Raw genomic sequence first — 18262 nt, forward strand, 5'->3', positions numbered from 1 at the left:
TTCTGTGTAATTTATTAGCTTGTTTACCCATGGGGACCTCAATTTAGGTCCCCACCGTAACACGAGTCCCCATGAGTCTGTGTGTATTCAGGTTTAAGTCCCCACCAGAATAGAAAAACAAGCACACACACACAAAAAAAAAAAAAAAAAAAAATATTGGTATTTAATTATTCCTCAATTGTCCTCAATATAACATAATATCCTGTTAGTCTTTGAAACTATAATATCTAAATAAAAAGCCACTTCCAAAATATTTTTTTAGGAAGCAATCTTTGGTTGGAAAACAACCACTGGCTTTTCAACAACACAGACAAGAGTAGCTAGCATTATCAAAAAAGAAAACGTAAAAAAAGGGTTGGTTTTCTGTATTAGTTGGTTTGTCTTTAAAACGCTCCAATCTTCTTTTTTTTTTTTTTTTACATTTCTAAAATTACCCTCAAGTTAAAAAGCATAGTTCATTTCAAAGTGAAAATCCTGCCATTATTTCCTCTCTCTCTTGTCATTCCAAACATGCATGACGTTCTTTCTTCTGTGGTCATAAAATATACAATATTTTCAAGAACAACTTACAACTAAACTTTATAACTATAAAAAAATTAAGTCAATGGTAACCGAAACAGTTTGTTAACCTACATTCTTTCAAACAAAAATACTTTGGTTTGTAACAACATATGGGTTCTTGCAGATAATCAAGCTACAATTTAGAAACCTAAAGTGCCCGAGCTTTACCAAAGCATACTATATAAAGAAAGAGCATAATCCTTTTTATAGAAATATTTATTATATTACAGAGTTCTGCTAGGAATGTATCAGTCATCATCATGGTTATAGCACTGGCAAGCCTGTGTTCTTCAAAAATGCAAATAACTTCTAACTGCAAATGAACAATTTTATATGTATTGTTTTATTTTTAAATGACCATTACCATACACAACATCAATGATCACAAACCTGATTTTTTGCATTGTAATGTGAACAAAATTATTTAGGATTTATACATCCGAAGAAAAACAATAACTACAACAATTCGCAATGCATGTGTAGCCAAACAGAAAGAGTGCAGAGAACGGTTGAGCGCTCACTATAACATCAGCGGCCGAGATGAATCTTTGGACCAAGGATCAATGGCTTCTGATAACAGTTGTACATAAATCTTCCATATCACTCCATCACAGCCACCTATACAACAGAAAAACAGAATGGATTTCATACAAATAGAAAAAATACACACAGACTTCTTCAGATAAATATTTACATCTATATAAAGTATACAGCATTACTGTAAGTTTCAATATTAAAGCTTGTATAATGCAGCCTAATGAAATCACATTGTTCTGTAGATCTGCTGACCTCATTGTCGATGCAGCGGAACTGCCAGCTCCACTGTGTGTTGTAAAGGAAAGGACGGAGGTCAAAGCGGTTATCATCTGGACTGTAGTTTTCAGCATGATAAGAGGGTGTTACTGTTGTCATCTTATGTCTGTTGATTGAGTACATCCTAAAGAAATGTTTCACTTTAGTAGCCACCTGCAAAACAGACAAAAATAACAATGGTCAAATATTAGTATTAACTGCTTTTAAAAGTGACAGGCACTATGAGTACTGTAACGTTTAGGGCATGTTTGACCTGCGAGGGAGAGAAGGTCTCTTTCCATGAGTGTATCAGCTTGCAAAACATGCTGTATGGGCCACACTTGGAGATCTTCCTGAGTCTGCCAATCACAGAGAGCTCTGAGTAGGTCATTCCCATGTCGGCCTGTGGGAGGGAAGCACAGAAACACATGCTGTAAAACTATCTGTCTGCATGCACACAGTGATGGAGGAAGCTCAAAAGGGCACAGCAGCATAGTAAACATGCCCTATAAAAGTAAAGACAACTCGAACAAGTAAGTGGAAAACAAAAATAAATAAAATAAAATAAAAATCACTAACAAATATGCATAAATTACAAATAATTAAAATAAATGTCCACAGTAGTTTGCAATAATTTCGGACATCAAACAGGTTCTCAATTCACTCAATTACAAATCCTACACTGTCTGATTTATTTACTACAAGGTATTCAGAATAATTAATATATAAATATTATGTATATGTTTAATTTCACCTATAACTGAATAGTTTAAATGTCATAAAATAATATATTAAAATAAAAAAACAAATTGAAAATCAATTATTAAACAATTTTTTTTTTGCTATTTGACCACTTTGCCAAAGTTGATTCCATCCCTACCATTCTTTAAAAGCCACAAAAAAAAATTATCTAAAGCCACACAGGCACACAAAACACAATAATCATCTCCAATCTGTCATTGTTTAAAACTGAATTCATGTATGTAACATAAGACACATTTGCACCATCCAGTGATTTAAGTAAACAGAATGTGTGTTTTTTTTTTTTTTACATTCATTCAGATTCTATATACTAGAAGACATTTTCTAGAAAGGAAGAAAATGACAATCTGTCATCTGTCTAATGCAAGCTGTAGATTGAAATATCAGTAATGGATGCAATGCATTTGGATTATGTTTTCCCATGACGTGCTAGATTTGAATGTTTAATGACAACAAGAATCGCTTGTGATACATCTGCTTTGTGTTTTAAACTGCACAATTCACATGAATGCAATGAAAAACTTTTCAAGTGAAATTTGATCAGCTTGACTGAGAAGATGGCTTAGAAAAATACACAGTCTACTGCAGGAGTCATATGGCTGTCAAACAGTACATTAGCCAGTTTAAATATATTTCAGACAGTACTGGACAACCATTCCCACACACAGTTGAGTTGTGCACAGTACATTGCACATCCCATCTCAATCAATCACAATGACTGAGAAATGCAGTAGTATTCAAACCTCATTTTGAGCAGTGAATGAGGCTATGTTTACCTCATCAGTCTGGACGACCTTGCCATCAGTCAGTGGCTCAAGCTCTGCAGTTGGTGGAGCATCCAAAATACTGTACAGAAGATGGGCATCAAATCAGCATATTAGAATGATTTCTGAAGGGTCATGTGACACTGTAGACTGAAGTAATCGCTACTGAAACATCAGTGTTGCCATCACAGGAATAAATAACAGGTTAAAATGTATTCAAATAGAAAACAGTTATTTGTTTAAACTATACAAATATGACTGTTTATACAGATCAAATAAATGCAGCATAATTCTGCAATATAATATGCAATATAATTTTTTATTTTTTTTTTCCTAAATACTGTGTTTTTCAGGCTGGCCATCCATATTAGTTAAGAAAAAAAGCATTTCCCCCATTCATTTTTCTATGAGTGGTATGCCTCCCCTTAAGCTGTCCCTCTTTTAATTTTCACTCAATGTTATTATTTTAATTATTTATTTATTTTTTTATTTTTTTCAATTTTGTTGGCCAAAACGATCAAGATTATGTTACTACATCAGCTATTTGATCAGCAAATGATTACACACCTTATGAGGGCAGTGAGCTGAAAGCGCTTTACACAGTACTGCAAGAAGCACTTCAGGTCCATCTTACTAACGCCTCCAATGGGATTGATATCAGCGCTGGAGCAGTCATACTTCGTGAAGTATCCAGTCAAGCTGCAAAGAAAAAAAGAATTATTTTAAGCAACGTTCAATACTACTGACAGTTGGATACTGGAAGAAAGAACAACATAAAGACACACCTCTCATCCACGTTTGCTGAACCAAGAACTAAGAGACCACCAGGTTTTCCCTGAGCCCACAGACATAGCTGGGCAAAGAGATAGGCCAAAATCATCCTGATACGAGCCTGTATTGGAGTAAACATACAAAAACACATGCATCATGCACATTCAACAGACACATATACCACTTTCAAAGCTGTGACATCATTAATGTCTTAAATAGGTTCTAATCAGCATTACTTTGCCAGTCTAAAGCACAAGCTATTTTCTTGGAAAGAGTTGCATGGTCCTGTAGCTCAACTGGTAATGCATTGCGTTAGCAAGCAAGCACAAGGTTGGGGGTTCGATTCCCCGGGAACACATGATAGGTAAAAATTGATAGCCTGAATGCACTGTAAGTCGCTTTGGATAAAAGCATCTACTAAATGCATAAATTTAATTAAATTTAATAAAGTTACTATGTTAATTCAATCATGACAACTCTCTGAAGATTTTAGCATGGTGATGGATATGGCAACGTTAATGTATTTGGTCTAGGTGGAATAGATCTGCTATGGTGCTGCTGAATTGGTACAAAATTTGCTACTGCCAAAACATATGGCAATACGGTGCAGTGAGTATTTAAGACATACTGCTGCTGCACAAATAGCATATAAAATAACCCGTAGCAGATTTATACAGGTGGAGCTGGGGAAGGTTGAAGGGTTTCAGAGAAACTCTGAACGCACACTGCAGGAATCTCATGTGAATGCTTGCCTGCCATATAAATGCAAGTCAGTAAGCTTATTGGTTGCATATGCAGCATGAACCAATCAGCTTGTGCCAAGTCATTCAACTCTCTGAATATCATCAGTTACGTTAACAACCCATCAGCCCGCGCTATCTAGAGTTTCATGACTGACCTATATATTTATGCTTTAAAGTAGTGAATCTAGAACTCAAACTCAGCAAATTCGCAGGTCATTTGACGCTTGGGGTGACTAACTGCAATATTATTCTGTGAAAACTGTGGTGGTTGTGTTACAATGCAAGCAAACTGCATTTTAAACAGTCAGCAAATTAGCATCACTTTGACAGAATCTGCTTTCTCAAGCCCGCGCTTTTGTGATGTCATGAGTCATGTAGAATCATATAAAAGAAATCATCAGCAACGAGTCAAACCAAAATGCCCATCAACAACTACATGTCACATTAGTATCGCACATTCAATGGTATTGCATAAGCTGTATATTTTTTTAATTATCTGTGATTCTGAGACTTATGTGGTGGTCAACCAAAGTGTTGTTGTTGTTGTTTTTTTTCTGAAAATGTTACTTATGTATTCCTTGCAGAAAATATGCAACAAGTCGCTAATAAAAAAAATCATACTGTACATTTATTAATAGCATCAGTGTTTATGATTTACCTGGACGTTCTGCAATGCCAGGTTTTCTCTGGCACTTCCTCCATTAGCACGAAACTGAGGCCACTTCCCTGTGACCATAGAGAAGATTCCCAGCATGCCTTTTACTGCCATGTCAATATTGATATTTAGGTGATTGCTGAGAGAAAAAAAATATATATATTACTTTTTATAATAATAATTGTATATTAAATATTTACAATCAGAAAATGATACTATTTCATTTATAATATAATTGTAAAAATTATATTATTCTAATGATTATTCATGAATTTTTAGCATCATTACTCCAGTCTTCAGTGTCACATGATCCTTCAGAAATCATTATTTTATGCCGATTTGCTGCTCAATTATCAACTATTATAGTTTGTTATTTATAAATTATTATCAATGTTGAAAACGGTTTTTGCTGCTTAATATTTTTTATGACATTTTTTTTAGGATTCTTAGATGAACAGTTCAACAGAACACAAAAATGATTTGAAATATAAATATTTTGTAACATTATGAATGTCTTTAATGTCACTTTTAATTTGACCCAAATCTTTAAATGGTAGTGTATCACAGTTTTTCATAAACATATTTAGCAGCAAAAACTTAATACTGGAGTAATTGCTGCTGAAAATTCAGCTTTGCCATCATAAAAATAAAAAAAGATTTTTACAGTCATTTCAATCTAATAAAAATGCAGCCTTGGTGAGCACCAGGGGTTTCTTTATAAAAGACATAAAAAATTGTACAATATGCCATGTCATCCACTGACCTGCCGATCTGTGCAGCGAGATCTTTAGCTCTGTTGCGAGTGTCCTCAGAGGAGTTTTCACTAGCCATGTAGCATGTGGTGAAGAGGCGTCCACACAGCTCACGTGGGTCCTCGGGCCTGTAGGACGAATCACTGACCACCCGCTGCACATCCTCCAGCACCTGAGGATCTGAGACCAGTGGGAAACATGTTTAGAGGGTACGCTTTAAATTAGCTGGTTCTGTGTGTGTGTGGGTGTGTGTGTGTGTATATTTTGGACTTACTGCCATCTTTGACAGCTCGGCAGATTTGCACACACATGGAGTACACAATACAGGCAGTGGACGAACTATCCACACCACCGCTAAGGGGAAGAAGGAAACCAGCCTAAATGTGACAAAACACACAAATCCCATTAGCTATCGATGTCCTATATGTTCACATTCATGACCATAAGCATTTGCATGCAAATAAAGATATTTGCTAAGAAGACTAATACAAAAAAAAGCATCAAGTTTTAATAAATTGCATAAATGAATGTTACCATTCATATTTACATGCATAATAGAATAAAAATATACACCTGTCCACTCCTCCTTAAGTAGTCCCATAACCAACAGGCAGGACCAAGACTGAAATAACACCCAAAACATTGATTTTATAAATGTGGACCAATACAATACAATTTATAATACCAAAAGGTACATATACTTGCAGGCTGGTTTACTGTATGTAGATTATTACATCGGTTATTATTATTATTATTAGATTGTTATTATTACACTTTTCCCCTCTTACAGTTTCTCCTTTTTAAGTCTGAATCTTTATTTGCCAACAGAGATGATACAGCCTGGAGTAAATTAGTGTCACAAGGTACTTCTAAAAGTAACAAAAATAGTCTCACTGGAACAGAAAATTAATTTGGTATGTTACGGGAAAATTTAAATCACCTGGTTTAAATTAGTTTGAGAGTGTATTAATGTGCAGCTCCACTAGAGAGCAGCAGAACATGTCTCTTCATGCAGTATGAAAATTAACAGTCTTCCACAAGTGTATATGCTTCTACTTTGTATTATTATTTTGTAATGTAGAAACTGGAATTGTAATTAAAAGAGATACAAAAAATTACAAATTATATTATTTGCATAACAATTTGAATGAAAAGGTGTCGCGACAAAAAAAAATCTAAAATATATACACAGAATCTTAAAAATGATCCTTCTTTTTACATCTATATATTATATGATGTTTTAAAGTATTCAAAAATCATTCAATCTTCTGTTTGTTTCCAGGAAAAAAGAGAACACGTTTTCAATGTGGTCTCTGCCGTTTATATGTCATCATGTGTGTACATTTACTTTAGAATTTAAATGTAATGAGAAAATTTTACTCACCCTCAGGGCATCAAAGATGAGTTTGATTCTTCATAAGAACAGATTTGGAGAAATGTAGCATTATATCACTTGCTCACCAGTGGATCCTCTGCAGTGAATGGATGGGTGCCATCAGAGTGAGAGTCCAAACAGCTGATAAAAACATCACAATAACCCACAAGTAATCCATACGACTACAGTCCATCAGTCAATCAATCCATGTTCTGTGAAGTGAAAAGCTGTGTGTTTGTAATTAACAAATTATTTTTTTACGTTTTTAAACTGTTGCTTTAGGCTAAAATATGAGTTCTCTATCCATTACATTGTTCTTTTCAAAAAAAAAGTTGCCTCGTATGTATCAGGAAAGAACATTTTTACAGATCAAACACCATTTACAAATGAAAAGTCCAAGACAGTTCTAAACACAAATGTCAGTGGATTTTGATGTCAGGACATGGACTTGTGTTATCATGGAGTCGATTCAAAGTTCAAATGGTTTAAGGTTAAAATGCATTAATGGTGGATTATTTTCTTGCAAACACAGAGCTTTTTACTTGACAATACATTATCTGATGGACTGGAGTCTTTGGATGTTTTTTATCAGCTGTTTGGACTCTCATTCTGACGGCACCCATTCACTGAGGATCCAATGGAGAGCTACACAGGTGATGTCATGCTACATTTATCCAAATCTGTTACAATGAAGAAACAAACTCACCTACATCTTGGATGTCATGAGGGAGAGTAACTTGTCAGCAAATGTTTCTTTTTGGGTGAACTTTTCCTTTAAATGTATCGATATAAGTCATATATGTAGGGTAATGTTTTCCTGATTGAAGTTACCTGATCTCTTCTTCTGGGGTGTGGAAGATCCACTCCACAGGCTGATGTGTGGGCAGACACCTGTCACCACAGTCAGACAGAGAGAAGTCTGTTTTGATCCTCTGATAAGGTTTGTGCTCATATTCCTGCACAGTAAGAAAAATATTTAAAGCATGTTTTGACACTTCAAACTCTGATGTCTTTTACAGTTGCTCACCATGTGTGGGTGACACCTCTCTCCTCGATAGCTGCGAACATCTTCCAGATCAAGAGTGGCTGTGACAACCTCCTGCAAGTCAGAAGAAATCTGACAGATCAATCACAGTCACTTGGGCGAGTCTCAGTATTCAAGTAAGTGTGAATTGGCACATACTACATCCTCAAGTGAGAACTGCGCTCCTCTGGCAACAATATCTCCATTGATGGCAATCATAGCACACCCGTCGTAGTACAGACGGTCTCCATCACAGCCCTTCTGATTGGCAAATAGATAGATCCCTCCACTCTGAAACAAACATATCCTATATATAAGGTTCAGTGTCAACACTAGCTTCATTAATACAGTATGTACTGTAAAAGGTTTGGAATAATTAGGATTTTTTATGTTTTTTAAAGAAGTCTCTTATTCTCACCAAGGCCGAGCCTTTCTATTTGATCATAAATGCAGTGATATTATATGGTAACATGTTATTACAGTTTAAACTGTTTTCTATTGTAATATGATTTAACTCATTCAGAAATATTAATATAATCTGTTTACCTTAGTGGTGGCAGATTTGACCAAGTTCACCCTGTGGTCAGCCTTGCGAAGCTCATGGTAGCTTGCAGAGGAATTGGTAAAGATCTCAATACCATCTAAACCCATGTCAACATGTGGACTGAAGAAAGAAGTAAAAGCAATTTATGGAACTACATTCATGTTTTATTTCACAAGATTATAGCATGGCATAAAAAAAAACATGTACCCTATTTTTCGGACTTTAAGTCCCACTGGAGTATAAGTCGCATTTATTTAGAACCAAGAACCAAGAGAAACCATTACTGTCTACAGCCGCGAGAAGGCGCTCTATGTTTTCAGTGTAGACTACAGGAGCACTGAGCAGTATAGAGCGGTAATGTTTTCTATTGGGTAATTTCTCTTGGTTAATTTCTCTCGGTTCATGTCAAATTAATTTTGATAAATAAGTCGCAACTGACTATAAGTCGCAGGACCAGCCAAACTATGAAAAAAAGTTTGACTAATAGTCCGGAAAATACGGTATATTAGACATTAGGAAAGGATTTAAGATGCTAAATGAAGAGATCATTGTTTGCAGAGCATCACCTCCTGGGGTTCCACAGCTCAGCACAAATCTCACTCCCTAAGCAGGTGTCCTTGGTGGACAGCACCCCATCTCCAAACGGCACTGTGGTCTATCAGTGACAACAGATGAGATGATTATTTATGCCAAATAATGTGTCCCTGCAAATATACATATACAGTGGGTACGGAAAGTATTCAGACCCCCTTAGATTTTTCACTCTTTGTTATATTTCAGCCATTTGCTAAAATCATTCATTTTCATTCATTCAAAATTCTTTTTTTTCCCCTCAATGTACACACAGCAACCCATACTGACAGAAAAACACAGAATTGTTGACATTTTGCACATTTATAAAAAAAAAGAAAAACTGAAATGTGAAATGGAAAGTCAATACACCAGATGAAATCTATCAGTAATTAGAAAGCAGTCCTGCCCCTCGTCAGTGGAAATTAATATTAGCCGGTTCAGTCCCAAACCCTACAGTACCAGGATGATGAAGATGAAACAAGGGTGGACATTTCAGCAAGACAATGATCCCAAACACAGCCAAGAAACTCTCGACTGGTTTCAGAGAAAGAAAATAAAGCCGATCACCTGACTTGAATCCAACAGAGAATAAGATCAGAGTTCACAGAAGAGGCCCACAGGATCTTCAAGATTTGAAGACTGTGTGGAAGAATGGGTCACAATCACACCTGAGCGATGCATGCCACTAGTTTATCCAAACAAGGAGATGTCTTCAAGCTCTCATTACCAACAAACAAGGGCTTTTGTAGGAAGTATTAAATACAGTTCAGTTTCTTTTTCCTTGTGTCCTTCAGTTTTATTGCACATACCTTAATTTCTGAACTTATTTGTTTTGTTTTATTTATATGTATGGATTACTTTGGTTGTTACCGACATCTGGTGAAGTCAACAGCACCTTTAGAAATATATTTACTGGGAAAAATGGTGACGTGTTCAATAATTATGTTACCCGCTGTGTGTGTGTATATATGTTAATGTTAAGACCCATTATTAATAATTAAATACCTTTAATAATTGAGCGTTTTGATTAGGTAATCAAAAAAAATCAAAATAATAATATTTTACCTGTCCTGTCACATCTTGAATCATTCTGGGTAAAAAGTACTCCTCAACATGTCTGCAACAAAATTCATTTCATATGTAATCAATGATTTATTACTGATTATCAAAGACTTTGCAAGGCAAACAACCCCAAGATTGAACCAATATATCATGGTAATATACCTGGGTCGACTCCAAGGTGAAAACCATCGAAATTCCCTGTTGTTGCCATAATTAGCCAAGAGCATTTTAGGACGAATTAACAGTATCTTTCTGTCAAATATAAAAGTAAACATATTATTAGATATATTATAAGATATTATTATACATTATTGTAATTTAGCAGTAATGCAGATCATTTATAATACTGCGCTATAGTAAAATCTTACTTGTTCAAGAAAATAACTCTACAGTTGTATCGAACATTGTGATGCATAACAGGCCTGTGGATAGAGCAAGTTAAATGCTTTCGAAATCATATACAACTTATTATTATTATTATTATTATTATTATTTCACAATGTTTTAAACAATATCACCTACATTCCCACATCACAGATAATGTCTTGTGTCAAAGGAGATTCCAAGAGTGACTTCAGAACCTGGAAACAATGGAGCAGGGTGTCGGACTCGTAGAAATGATCTGCACAGCCGTAACCACTGATGCATACGAAAGATTTGTGAAAGAACACAAAATACAGTATCATCAGTTTTCTCATTTTCACCATTGAATTATAGATGGTTTATATTATATTATATTATATTATATTATATATGAATGCAAATATTCCAATAATCTGGGTGTCCTCCTTATTCTCAATTGAAAATTTGTTGAAGTATCTAATGACAATATTACCAGATTTCTAGCTCTGGTCCCAGTCTGTACTTGGCTCCTTTCTGTTTGGCTATCTCAATACCTGTTTTGGAGAAAAGAATAGATGTAAAATGGGGCAAGGTCACTTTAAGATCATAAGACCTTTGGTGCTATTAGTTACTACTACTGGAGACAAGTAGCAGATGAAGAATCAGAACTTACTTTGAAGTATTCTTGTCAAGTTGCCTTCAAAATCAAGTGCCCACTGATTCAAGGAGCAAGTCGCTAATGTAACCTTGCGACCCATTTTGCACAGATACAAATGATTCAAAATGTGTAAAATGTATCAAACCAACCCTGCCGTGCAACAGCAGTCTAAACTTTTATTTCCTGTAGTTCCATTTCCGGTCTGTACGATTCTGCACTTCAAAATAAAAGTAATAGTTTAGAGCAAGGAAAACTATCTAAACCTCAGAATAAACAAACATATTTACAGTAAACTACTAGCAGAGATAGAACATTGGGACAAATTTTGAGGTCAAACATTCTTTGATTAGAAAATAAATTAATTAATTAATAATAAAAGAACATGCAATCTTTGCTATCCAGAGCCATACTAATATTAAACTACCAGCACCATACAATATTCTTTCAACGTATTTTAAGTTTCAAATAATACACCCTAAGAATAAAGATAAAAATGAGTCAGACTGTTATGTCAATGCAATAAAATACCTGGATAAATTGAAAATAAATAAATTGTGAATAATAAATGTAATGTTAGCCTACCTTTCATTAAAATTTGTTATTTTACGTTCCAAACTAATGTTTATATATATATATATAGAGAGAGAGAGAGAGAGAGAGAGAGAGAGACAGAGATAGAGAGAGAGAGAGAGAGAGAGAATGTATTTATTAATTAAGGCAGTTACGCATTTATTATTAGCTTTTAGCAACAAGTGAGGTGTTTTCTCTACAAATCTGGCAGTGAACCAAATAAAGCTTTTACGAGTGTTTATTAAAATGTTGGCATTTTCCTTCTAAAAAAATATTTTATAAATTTATTGGACAATTGAAGTTTAAATGTTCTTATAATTTCTAATGCTGTACTGTAACTGCGTAAATCTGGTGCAGTTGGATGCTCTTGATGAAGATGACAGCAGGACCCATGGGCTGAGCTCATCAGGCGCTCATGGCTTCAGGTCTCGGTTATCCAATCACTGACACGAATAGGCATTTCATCTGTCTCTGATTGGATGCATGGTCATTACGTCACCTGTGGGTGGAGGCAGAACTCGGCCAAAGACTCCCCTTTGCTCGGTGCATCACTGTGAACATCTGGGCAGCGTGAACTGTACACCTATAACTGTAAGCTTTTTTGATATTTCACCTTTTAAACAGTTGCTTTTATGTAATCTGCTATATTTATTTTAAGGCAATATTTCCAGCATTATACATTGCATGTTCAGTTGGTATCCGTTTAGTGTGCTGTACAACTAAAGTTACAAATGCAAGTTTATCAACAGAATGTATAATTCTTTGAGTGCATTGCAGACTATATGCATGCTTTATCGAGCATTTTATGTACACACATCTTTCAAATACTTTTTTAGTATCTGCATCCTGCTTAATTATAGTATCGGATTGGGGGTAATTACAACTATTACTCTGGATTGGCATTGATATGAGGAAGTATGTTACGACTGGAGTCATATTTCCCTTTAAACTCGTTTTGTCGCATTAATCTCAACGAGCATGTTTACCTTGGCAGAATAACGCACAGGTGTAACGCAAACCTTATCTATGGTATGACTAGCATTGTATGTCTCCTAAATAGACAAAAACTATACTTTTGATTGATTTGATACAATTACAGCTTGATTGTAAATAAAGCACCATTGCATATTTGAAACCATACAACGCTAAGTAGAACATTGCTCTTGATGTAATTCATGTGCATATTTGTTAATATGCCCATGATTAAAGACAAGAAGAGTTTTCAGTGGACTAAAAATCCATAAACTGAAAATAGATTTATGCAAAGCATCCGTCTTTTCTTGCATAAAATAAACACACAATTAGCAACCTCATATCAGTTGGAAAGATAACATTATATGTCATAGTGCTAAAGGAAACAACCCTGGCCTTGTTCCTGAGATTATATATGATAAGTTATGTTATAATCATTATTTAAAACCATGGACTTATATTTATAACACCTAGATCTTCTGTTTGCTATCTGTTATCTGCACTGCACTTTGTTCTCCTCTTATGCACTCATGCTAGAGACATGTTTACCAACTCAGAGGTTATTTTTATGATCTTCTTCCCAATCTAACTCTGTCTTTCTCTCTGCTTTTTTAAATTTCACTCCCTCAGACATCATGACGACAGCTGACGCTGTGAGAAAGCGCCATAAGGGCAGCTCCAGTGGAGCCCGGGCAGGGGTGAAAGACCAAGCGAAAGAGCCGGTGCAGTGGGGAAGAGCATGGTAAGCCATTCAGTCATACATTAAACATAGTTTGATCCGGTTCAGTGTTATATATTGTTTTTTTTTTTTTTTTTTTTTTTTTTTTTTTTTAAGTAAATAACTGATGAATTGAATGCATTGAAAGTACTATTTCTGTGTTCAGTCACTAGTGCTTGTATGAGTCACTCAAAAGCTCAGTATAAGTGAATGATCAGATCATTATTACATTGATATTGAGAATGCATTGTCTACAATTATGTAAAGCAATTATTTAGAACTTATCAGGGTCCTTATCTGGCTAATTCTGCCTACAACAACATAAAACAATCTTAAAATGAATAAATTATTGTACAGGTAACATGAAAGGCTTGTTTTACCAAAAATATTATACTGTAATTCAATTAAATATGGGAGAATCATTTATTATTAATCGCTCACCCTTCATGCCGACTATCCAACATAAATGGAAAACAATAAATAACATTTTGGTTGCTCTTTTCAAATTGCCCATTTGCAATTAACTTTTGAGTTACATCTTAATTGACTTTTGGGGACATTGACTTTACTTTACATTGACATCAGTTCTTCACATTTTACTCATATTGATACTGATACTCCGTGATATTGATTTTAGTACTCATATGTGACCCTGGACCACAAAACCAGTCGTAAGGGTTTTCAAAATTTAGATTTACACATCATCTGAAAGCTGAAAATGATCTTTCCATTGATGTATGTTTTGTTAGGACTGGACAGTATTTGTCAGAGATACAACTATTTCAGAATCTGGAATCTGAGAGTGCAAACACATCAAAATAGTGAGAAAATCGCCTTTAAAGTTGTCCAGATGAAGTCCTTAGCAATGCATATCACTAATCAAAAATTATGTTTTGATATATTTACGGTAGAAAATGTACAAAATATCTTCATGGAACATGATCTTTACTATTATATTATCTTAATATTGCTATTGCTACAAATACACCCATGTGATGGTTTTATGGTCCAGCGTCACATATTTGACATGACTTTTGGCTCATATTGCTAATCTGTTGATCTGTGTAGGGAGGTGGATTGGTTCTCTCTGACAGGTGTGATCCTGCTTCTGTGCTTTGCCCCCTTCATCGTCTTCTTCTTCATCATGGCATGTGATCAGTACCAGTGCTCCATCAGCCACCCGTTACTGGACCTCTACAACGGCGACACCACCCTGCTCACCATCTGGAGCCGTGCTCCTTCCTTCACGTGGGCTGCTGCCAAGATCTACGCAGTCTGGGTCACATTTCAGGTGTGCAGAATTACAGATGAATAAATGCTCAATAACATTTATAGTGAGGAATGTTTGAGTAGTTTTGAGCTTGAATTATGAGATTTGGTTGTGTCTACACTAGGTGGTGCTGTACATGTGCGTTCCAGATATCATGCATAAGATTCTTCCAGGTTATGTGGGAGGAGTGCAGGATGGTGCTCGAACACCAGCAGGTAAAAAAAATACTCGATAATGAACAAAAACATAAATAACACTGATTTACTCGAATGACTCGCTATTGGTTTGTTTGGTGCAATGTATCAAAACCTTCTTTAATTCATGTGATGTAAATGTGTTGCTCTCTCTCAGGTCTGATTAATAAGTATGAAGTCAACGGTCTGCAGTGCTGGATAATCACTCATGTTTTATGGGTGGCTAATGCGCAATACTTCCACTGGTTTTCTCCAACCATCATCATTGATAACTGGATCCCTCTCTTATGGTGCACCAACATCCTCGGCTATGCCGTGTCCACTTTCGCCTTCATTAAGGCTCATCTGTTCCCTACCAACCCAGAGGACTGGTGAGAAAACACGCTTTGATTGTTTACAGTGCAGACAGTGAGTCTGCACATCTTTGTTAAACCCCAGCTTTGAGAAGTACACCAGTAAATTAATTTCTGATCTCTTTCCACATTTAATGTAATATTGAAACCAGCAGAATTCAGGTAACACACACATCCTTTTGTAAGCTCTTTGCAGGCTGTCGGTTCAGCAATAAAATGTGACCAAGAGGATGTTAAGAAAATTCTACAGAAATGGTTGATTTTAATTCAGGGTTAATCAGTGTCACCTGAATGATGACTACATGATTACACTTTTCAGTAAGAGTTTGAATGTTTGAAGAGTTTCAATTTTCTTTTTTCCCTTAAATCTTTCTTTCTCTTACATACATTTTTCTGGTTTCAATACTACATTAAATGTGGAAATCGACATTAGAAAATTTCTCAAAGAGCTTTCATTTTAATAGAAGTGTGCTCACTTTATATACCCACTGTAGTAACAGTGGTTTGGCATATTAAATTTATGACTGGTTTTGAGTCGGAAGAGTTGTGTGTTGTAAAATTAACAATGAAAATCTTGCTTTCATTTGAACATTTGAAATGCCTGATTGAATAAATACTATAACTAATAATAACAAAACAACAATAACAATAATTATTTTTATAATAATAACTTACTTATTTATTCTACTTAGAATTTTTGTTTTATTTAATTTTTTTTACCATAAACAATATCTCGAGTGTGAGTGGGTTTTTCCCCACTGGTCACAAAAAAAGCATGATGTTTGTTTCATTGAATTGTCCAAAGATTAAAATACATGCAAACATTAAATAGATTCTATCTTATTTTTGTTTGATTTGCAGTAAATTCACAGGCAACATCTTCTACAATTACATGATGGGAATTGAGTTCAACCCTCGCATAGGAAAATGGTTTGATTTTAAGCTTTTCTTCAACGGCCGGCCGGGTATCGTGGCATGGACCCTGATTAACTTATCCTATGCTGCTAAACAGCAGGAGTTGTATGGATATGTGACAAACTCTATGATCCTGGTCAATGTTCTGCAAGTGAGTCAAGTAGCCACTAGGTGGCACTATAAAACAACTTAATAGTGCTTTACTATTACTCATATTGCCTAGATTCAACAACATTTTTTTTCAGTATTGATTCATAAGGTGTTTTTCTTTTCATTCATATCATTCCCTTCACTGCTTCGTATCACAACCTTGACCCTTTTCTTCTCTAAGGCCATCTATGTGTTGGATTTCTTCTGGAACGAAGCCTGGTACCTCAAGACTATAGACATCTGCCATGATCACTTTGGCTGGTACCTGGGCTGGGGAGACTGCGTGTGGCTTCCTTTCCTCTACACACTACAGGTGTGTATCTGAGCAGTATATGTGTTGGATGGGACCACTGCAATACTGGACACACACCTTCACTGAGTGATTACAGCAGGAGTAATGCTGTTGATGTCATGTTCTTGTTCTTTAGGGCCTTTACTTGGTCTACAACCCCATCCAGCTTTCTACGCCTCATGCTGCAGGTGTCCTCATCCTGGGCCTGGTGGGATACTACATCTTCCGCTCAACCAACCACCAGAAAGACCTTTTCCGTCGCACAGAGGGTAACTGTAAAATCTGGGGTAAGAAGCCCACCTTCATCGAGTGTTCATACCGATCGGCCGATGGCGGGATTCACAAGAGCAAACTGATGACCTCTGGGTTTTGGGGGGTGGCTCGTCACATGAACTACACGGGCGACCTGATGGGCTCCCTGGCGTACTGCTTGGCCTGCGGTGGTGGGCACTTGCTGCCCTATTTTTACATCGTCTACATGACCATCCTGCTGGTGCACCGCTGCATTCGTGATGAGCACCGTTGTAGCAACAAGTACAGCAAGGACTGGGAGCGCTACACCGCAGCCGTGCCCTACCGTTTACTGCCTAACATCTTCTAGAGCACTTGGCCATATCCCAGCCTGCTTTTCAACCATGTACAGAAAAGCAGTTTATCTTGTTATTTTATGTGGCTGCTCATACTCATTTTACAGTTGGCTTTTTAATCTTTTTATGAGAGTGTGAATGGCAGATTACAAAGAATATTTTGCCCTTTAGTGAGTGTGAGTGTGGATGTACTTTACATGAATACATAAGTGCAAGATTATCAAGGTGACACAACACTGCATTAAAGAATGACATTTGAAAAAGCTTTTAAGATACTGTGATCAGCTCAAGTCTTAGTGTTCCTGTCTAGCTCAGTCTTACCCCCCCCCCCCCCCCCCCATTGTATAGAGATTGTTATTCATTATTGCTCAGGATGTAAATATACAAAAGTCTATACATTCAGAAATGCTCAGACTACAGCTTGCATATGTATTCTTATTTTTTCTACCAGCCAAACTTCTGAAATAAAAGTTTCCCACTTTCTCTTTGCTTGTGCTAGTTGTAATATTAATGAATCTAAAGCTAAAATTTTCTAAATATTTGAAGTGCAAGAAAAACTTTTGTGTGGTAAAGTGGTTTAATAATAATAAAAAAGCTTCTTTGGATGCTCATTTCATGTAAATCAAATTACTTAAATTTAAAAAAATTCCCCCTCAAGTAAAACTGTGTTAAAGTACACATCCTGAGTTTAAGTTCAGGATAATGATGCACCACCAGCAGCAGGTGGAGTCAGAGTTTTTCAACAAGCCTGACAAGAACATGCAATGACAAAAGAGCTTAGTTGATCTTGCATATTGTTATTATCTAAATACACTTGAAACAGATGCACATGAATACCATTGAATTCTTTTACAAAACATATG

At 35.8% G+C, this 18262-nt stretch overlaps 2 protein-coding genes across 2 annotated transcripts; one reads left to right on the top strand and one right to left on the bottom strand.

Moving 5' to 3' along the window:
* Positions 1 to 759: 759 nt before the first annotated feature.
* On the bottom strand, positions 760 to 11582 carry nadsyn1 (NAD synthetase 1). Its single transcript, XM_052561347.1, has 21 exons — positions 11394 to 11582; positions 11214 to 11274; positions 10901 to 11017; positions 10747 to 10800; positions 10541 to 10630; positions 10382 to 10433; positions 9310 to 9398; positions 8746 to 8863; positions 8359 to 8490; positions 8203 to 8274; positions 8007 to 8131; positions 6374 to 6422; positions 6075 to 6177; positions 5812 to 5980; positions 5052 to 5187; positions 3665 to 3771; positions 3447 to 3578; positions 2892 to 2961; positions 1628 to 1756; positions 1351 to 1527; positions 760 to 1179 (listed from the first exon to the last, which is right to left on the bottom strand). The coding sequence occupies exons 1-21, from the start codon at positions 11476 to 11478 to the stop codon at positions 1162 to 1164; spliced, it is 2085 nt and encodes a 694-aa protein (XP_052417307.1). The 5' UTR covers positions 11479 to 11582; the 3' UTR covers positions 760 to 1161.
* An 851-nt stretch (positions 11583 to 12433) lies between these two features.
* LOC127962617 (7-dehydrocholesterol reductase) lies at positions 12434 to 17882 on the top strand. The gene is made up of 8 exons (XM_052562241.1): positions 12434 to 12539; positions 13551 to 13662; positions 14707 to 14929; positions 15033 to 15123; positions 15260 to 15473; positions 16317 to 16521; positions 16702 to 16833; positions 16949 to 17882. The coding sequence occupies exons 2-8, from the start codon at positions 13556 to 13558 to the stop codon at positions 17411 to 17413; spliced, it is 1437 nt and encodes a 478-aa protein (XP_052418201.1). The 5' UTR covers positions 12434 to 12539; positions 13551 to 13555; the 3' UTR covers positions 17414 to 17882.
* Positions 17883 to 18262: the final 380 nt, after the last annotated feature.

The sequence above is a fragment of the Carassius gibelio genome, chromosome B7, assembly GCF_023724105.1.
Source record: "Carassius gibelio isolate Cgi1373 ecotype wild population from Czech Republic chromosome B7, carGib1.2-hapl.c, whole genome shotgun sequence".
Taxonomy (NCBI): Eukaryota; Metazoa; Chordata; class Actinopteri; order Cypriniformes; family Cyprinidae; genus Carassius; species Carassius gibelio.

What these genes read in the sequence shown, in the direction of transcription:
- nadsyn1 (XM_052561347.1), bottom strand. Translation starts at nt 11,478, where the DNA reads ATGGGTCGCAAGGTTACATTAGCGACTTGCTCCTTGAATCAGTGGGCA. An exon ending in ATTATCTGTGATGTGGGAAT is followed by an intron (nt 10,801 to 10,900) that starts GTAGGTGATATT and finishes CTCTATCCACAG; the next exon opens with GCCTGTTATGCATCACAATG. An exon ending in AGGTCGTCCAGACTGATGAG is followed by an intron (nt 1,757 to 2,891) that starts GTAAACATAGCC and finishes TCCCTCCCACAG; the next exon opens with GCCGACATGGGAATGACCTA.
- LOC127962617 (XM_052562241.1), top strand. Translation starts at nt 13,556, where the DNA reads ATGACGACAGCTGACGCTGTGAGAAAGCGCCATAAGGGCAGCTCCAGT. An exon ending in CAGTCTGGGTCACATTTCAG is followed by an intron (nt 14,930 to 15,032) that starts GTGTGCAGAATT and finishes TGTCTACACTAG; the next exon opens with GTGGTGCTGTACATGTGCGT. An exon ending in CTTTCCTCTACACACTACAG is followed by an intron (nt 16,834 to 16,948) that starts GTGTGTATCTGA and finishes CTTGTTCTTTAG; the next exon opens with GGCCTTTACTTGGTCTACAA.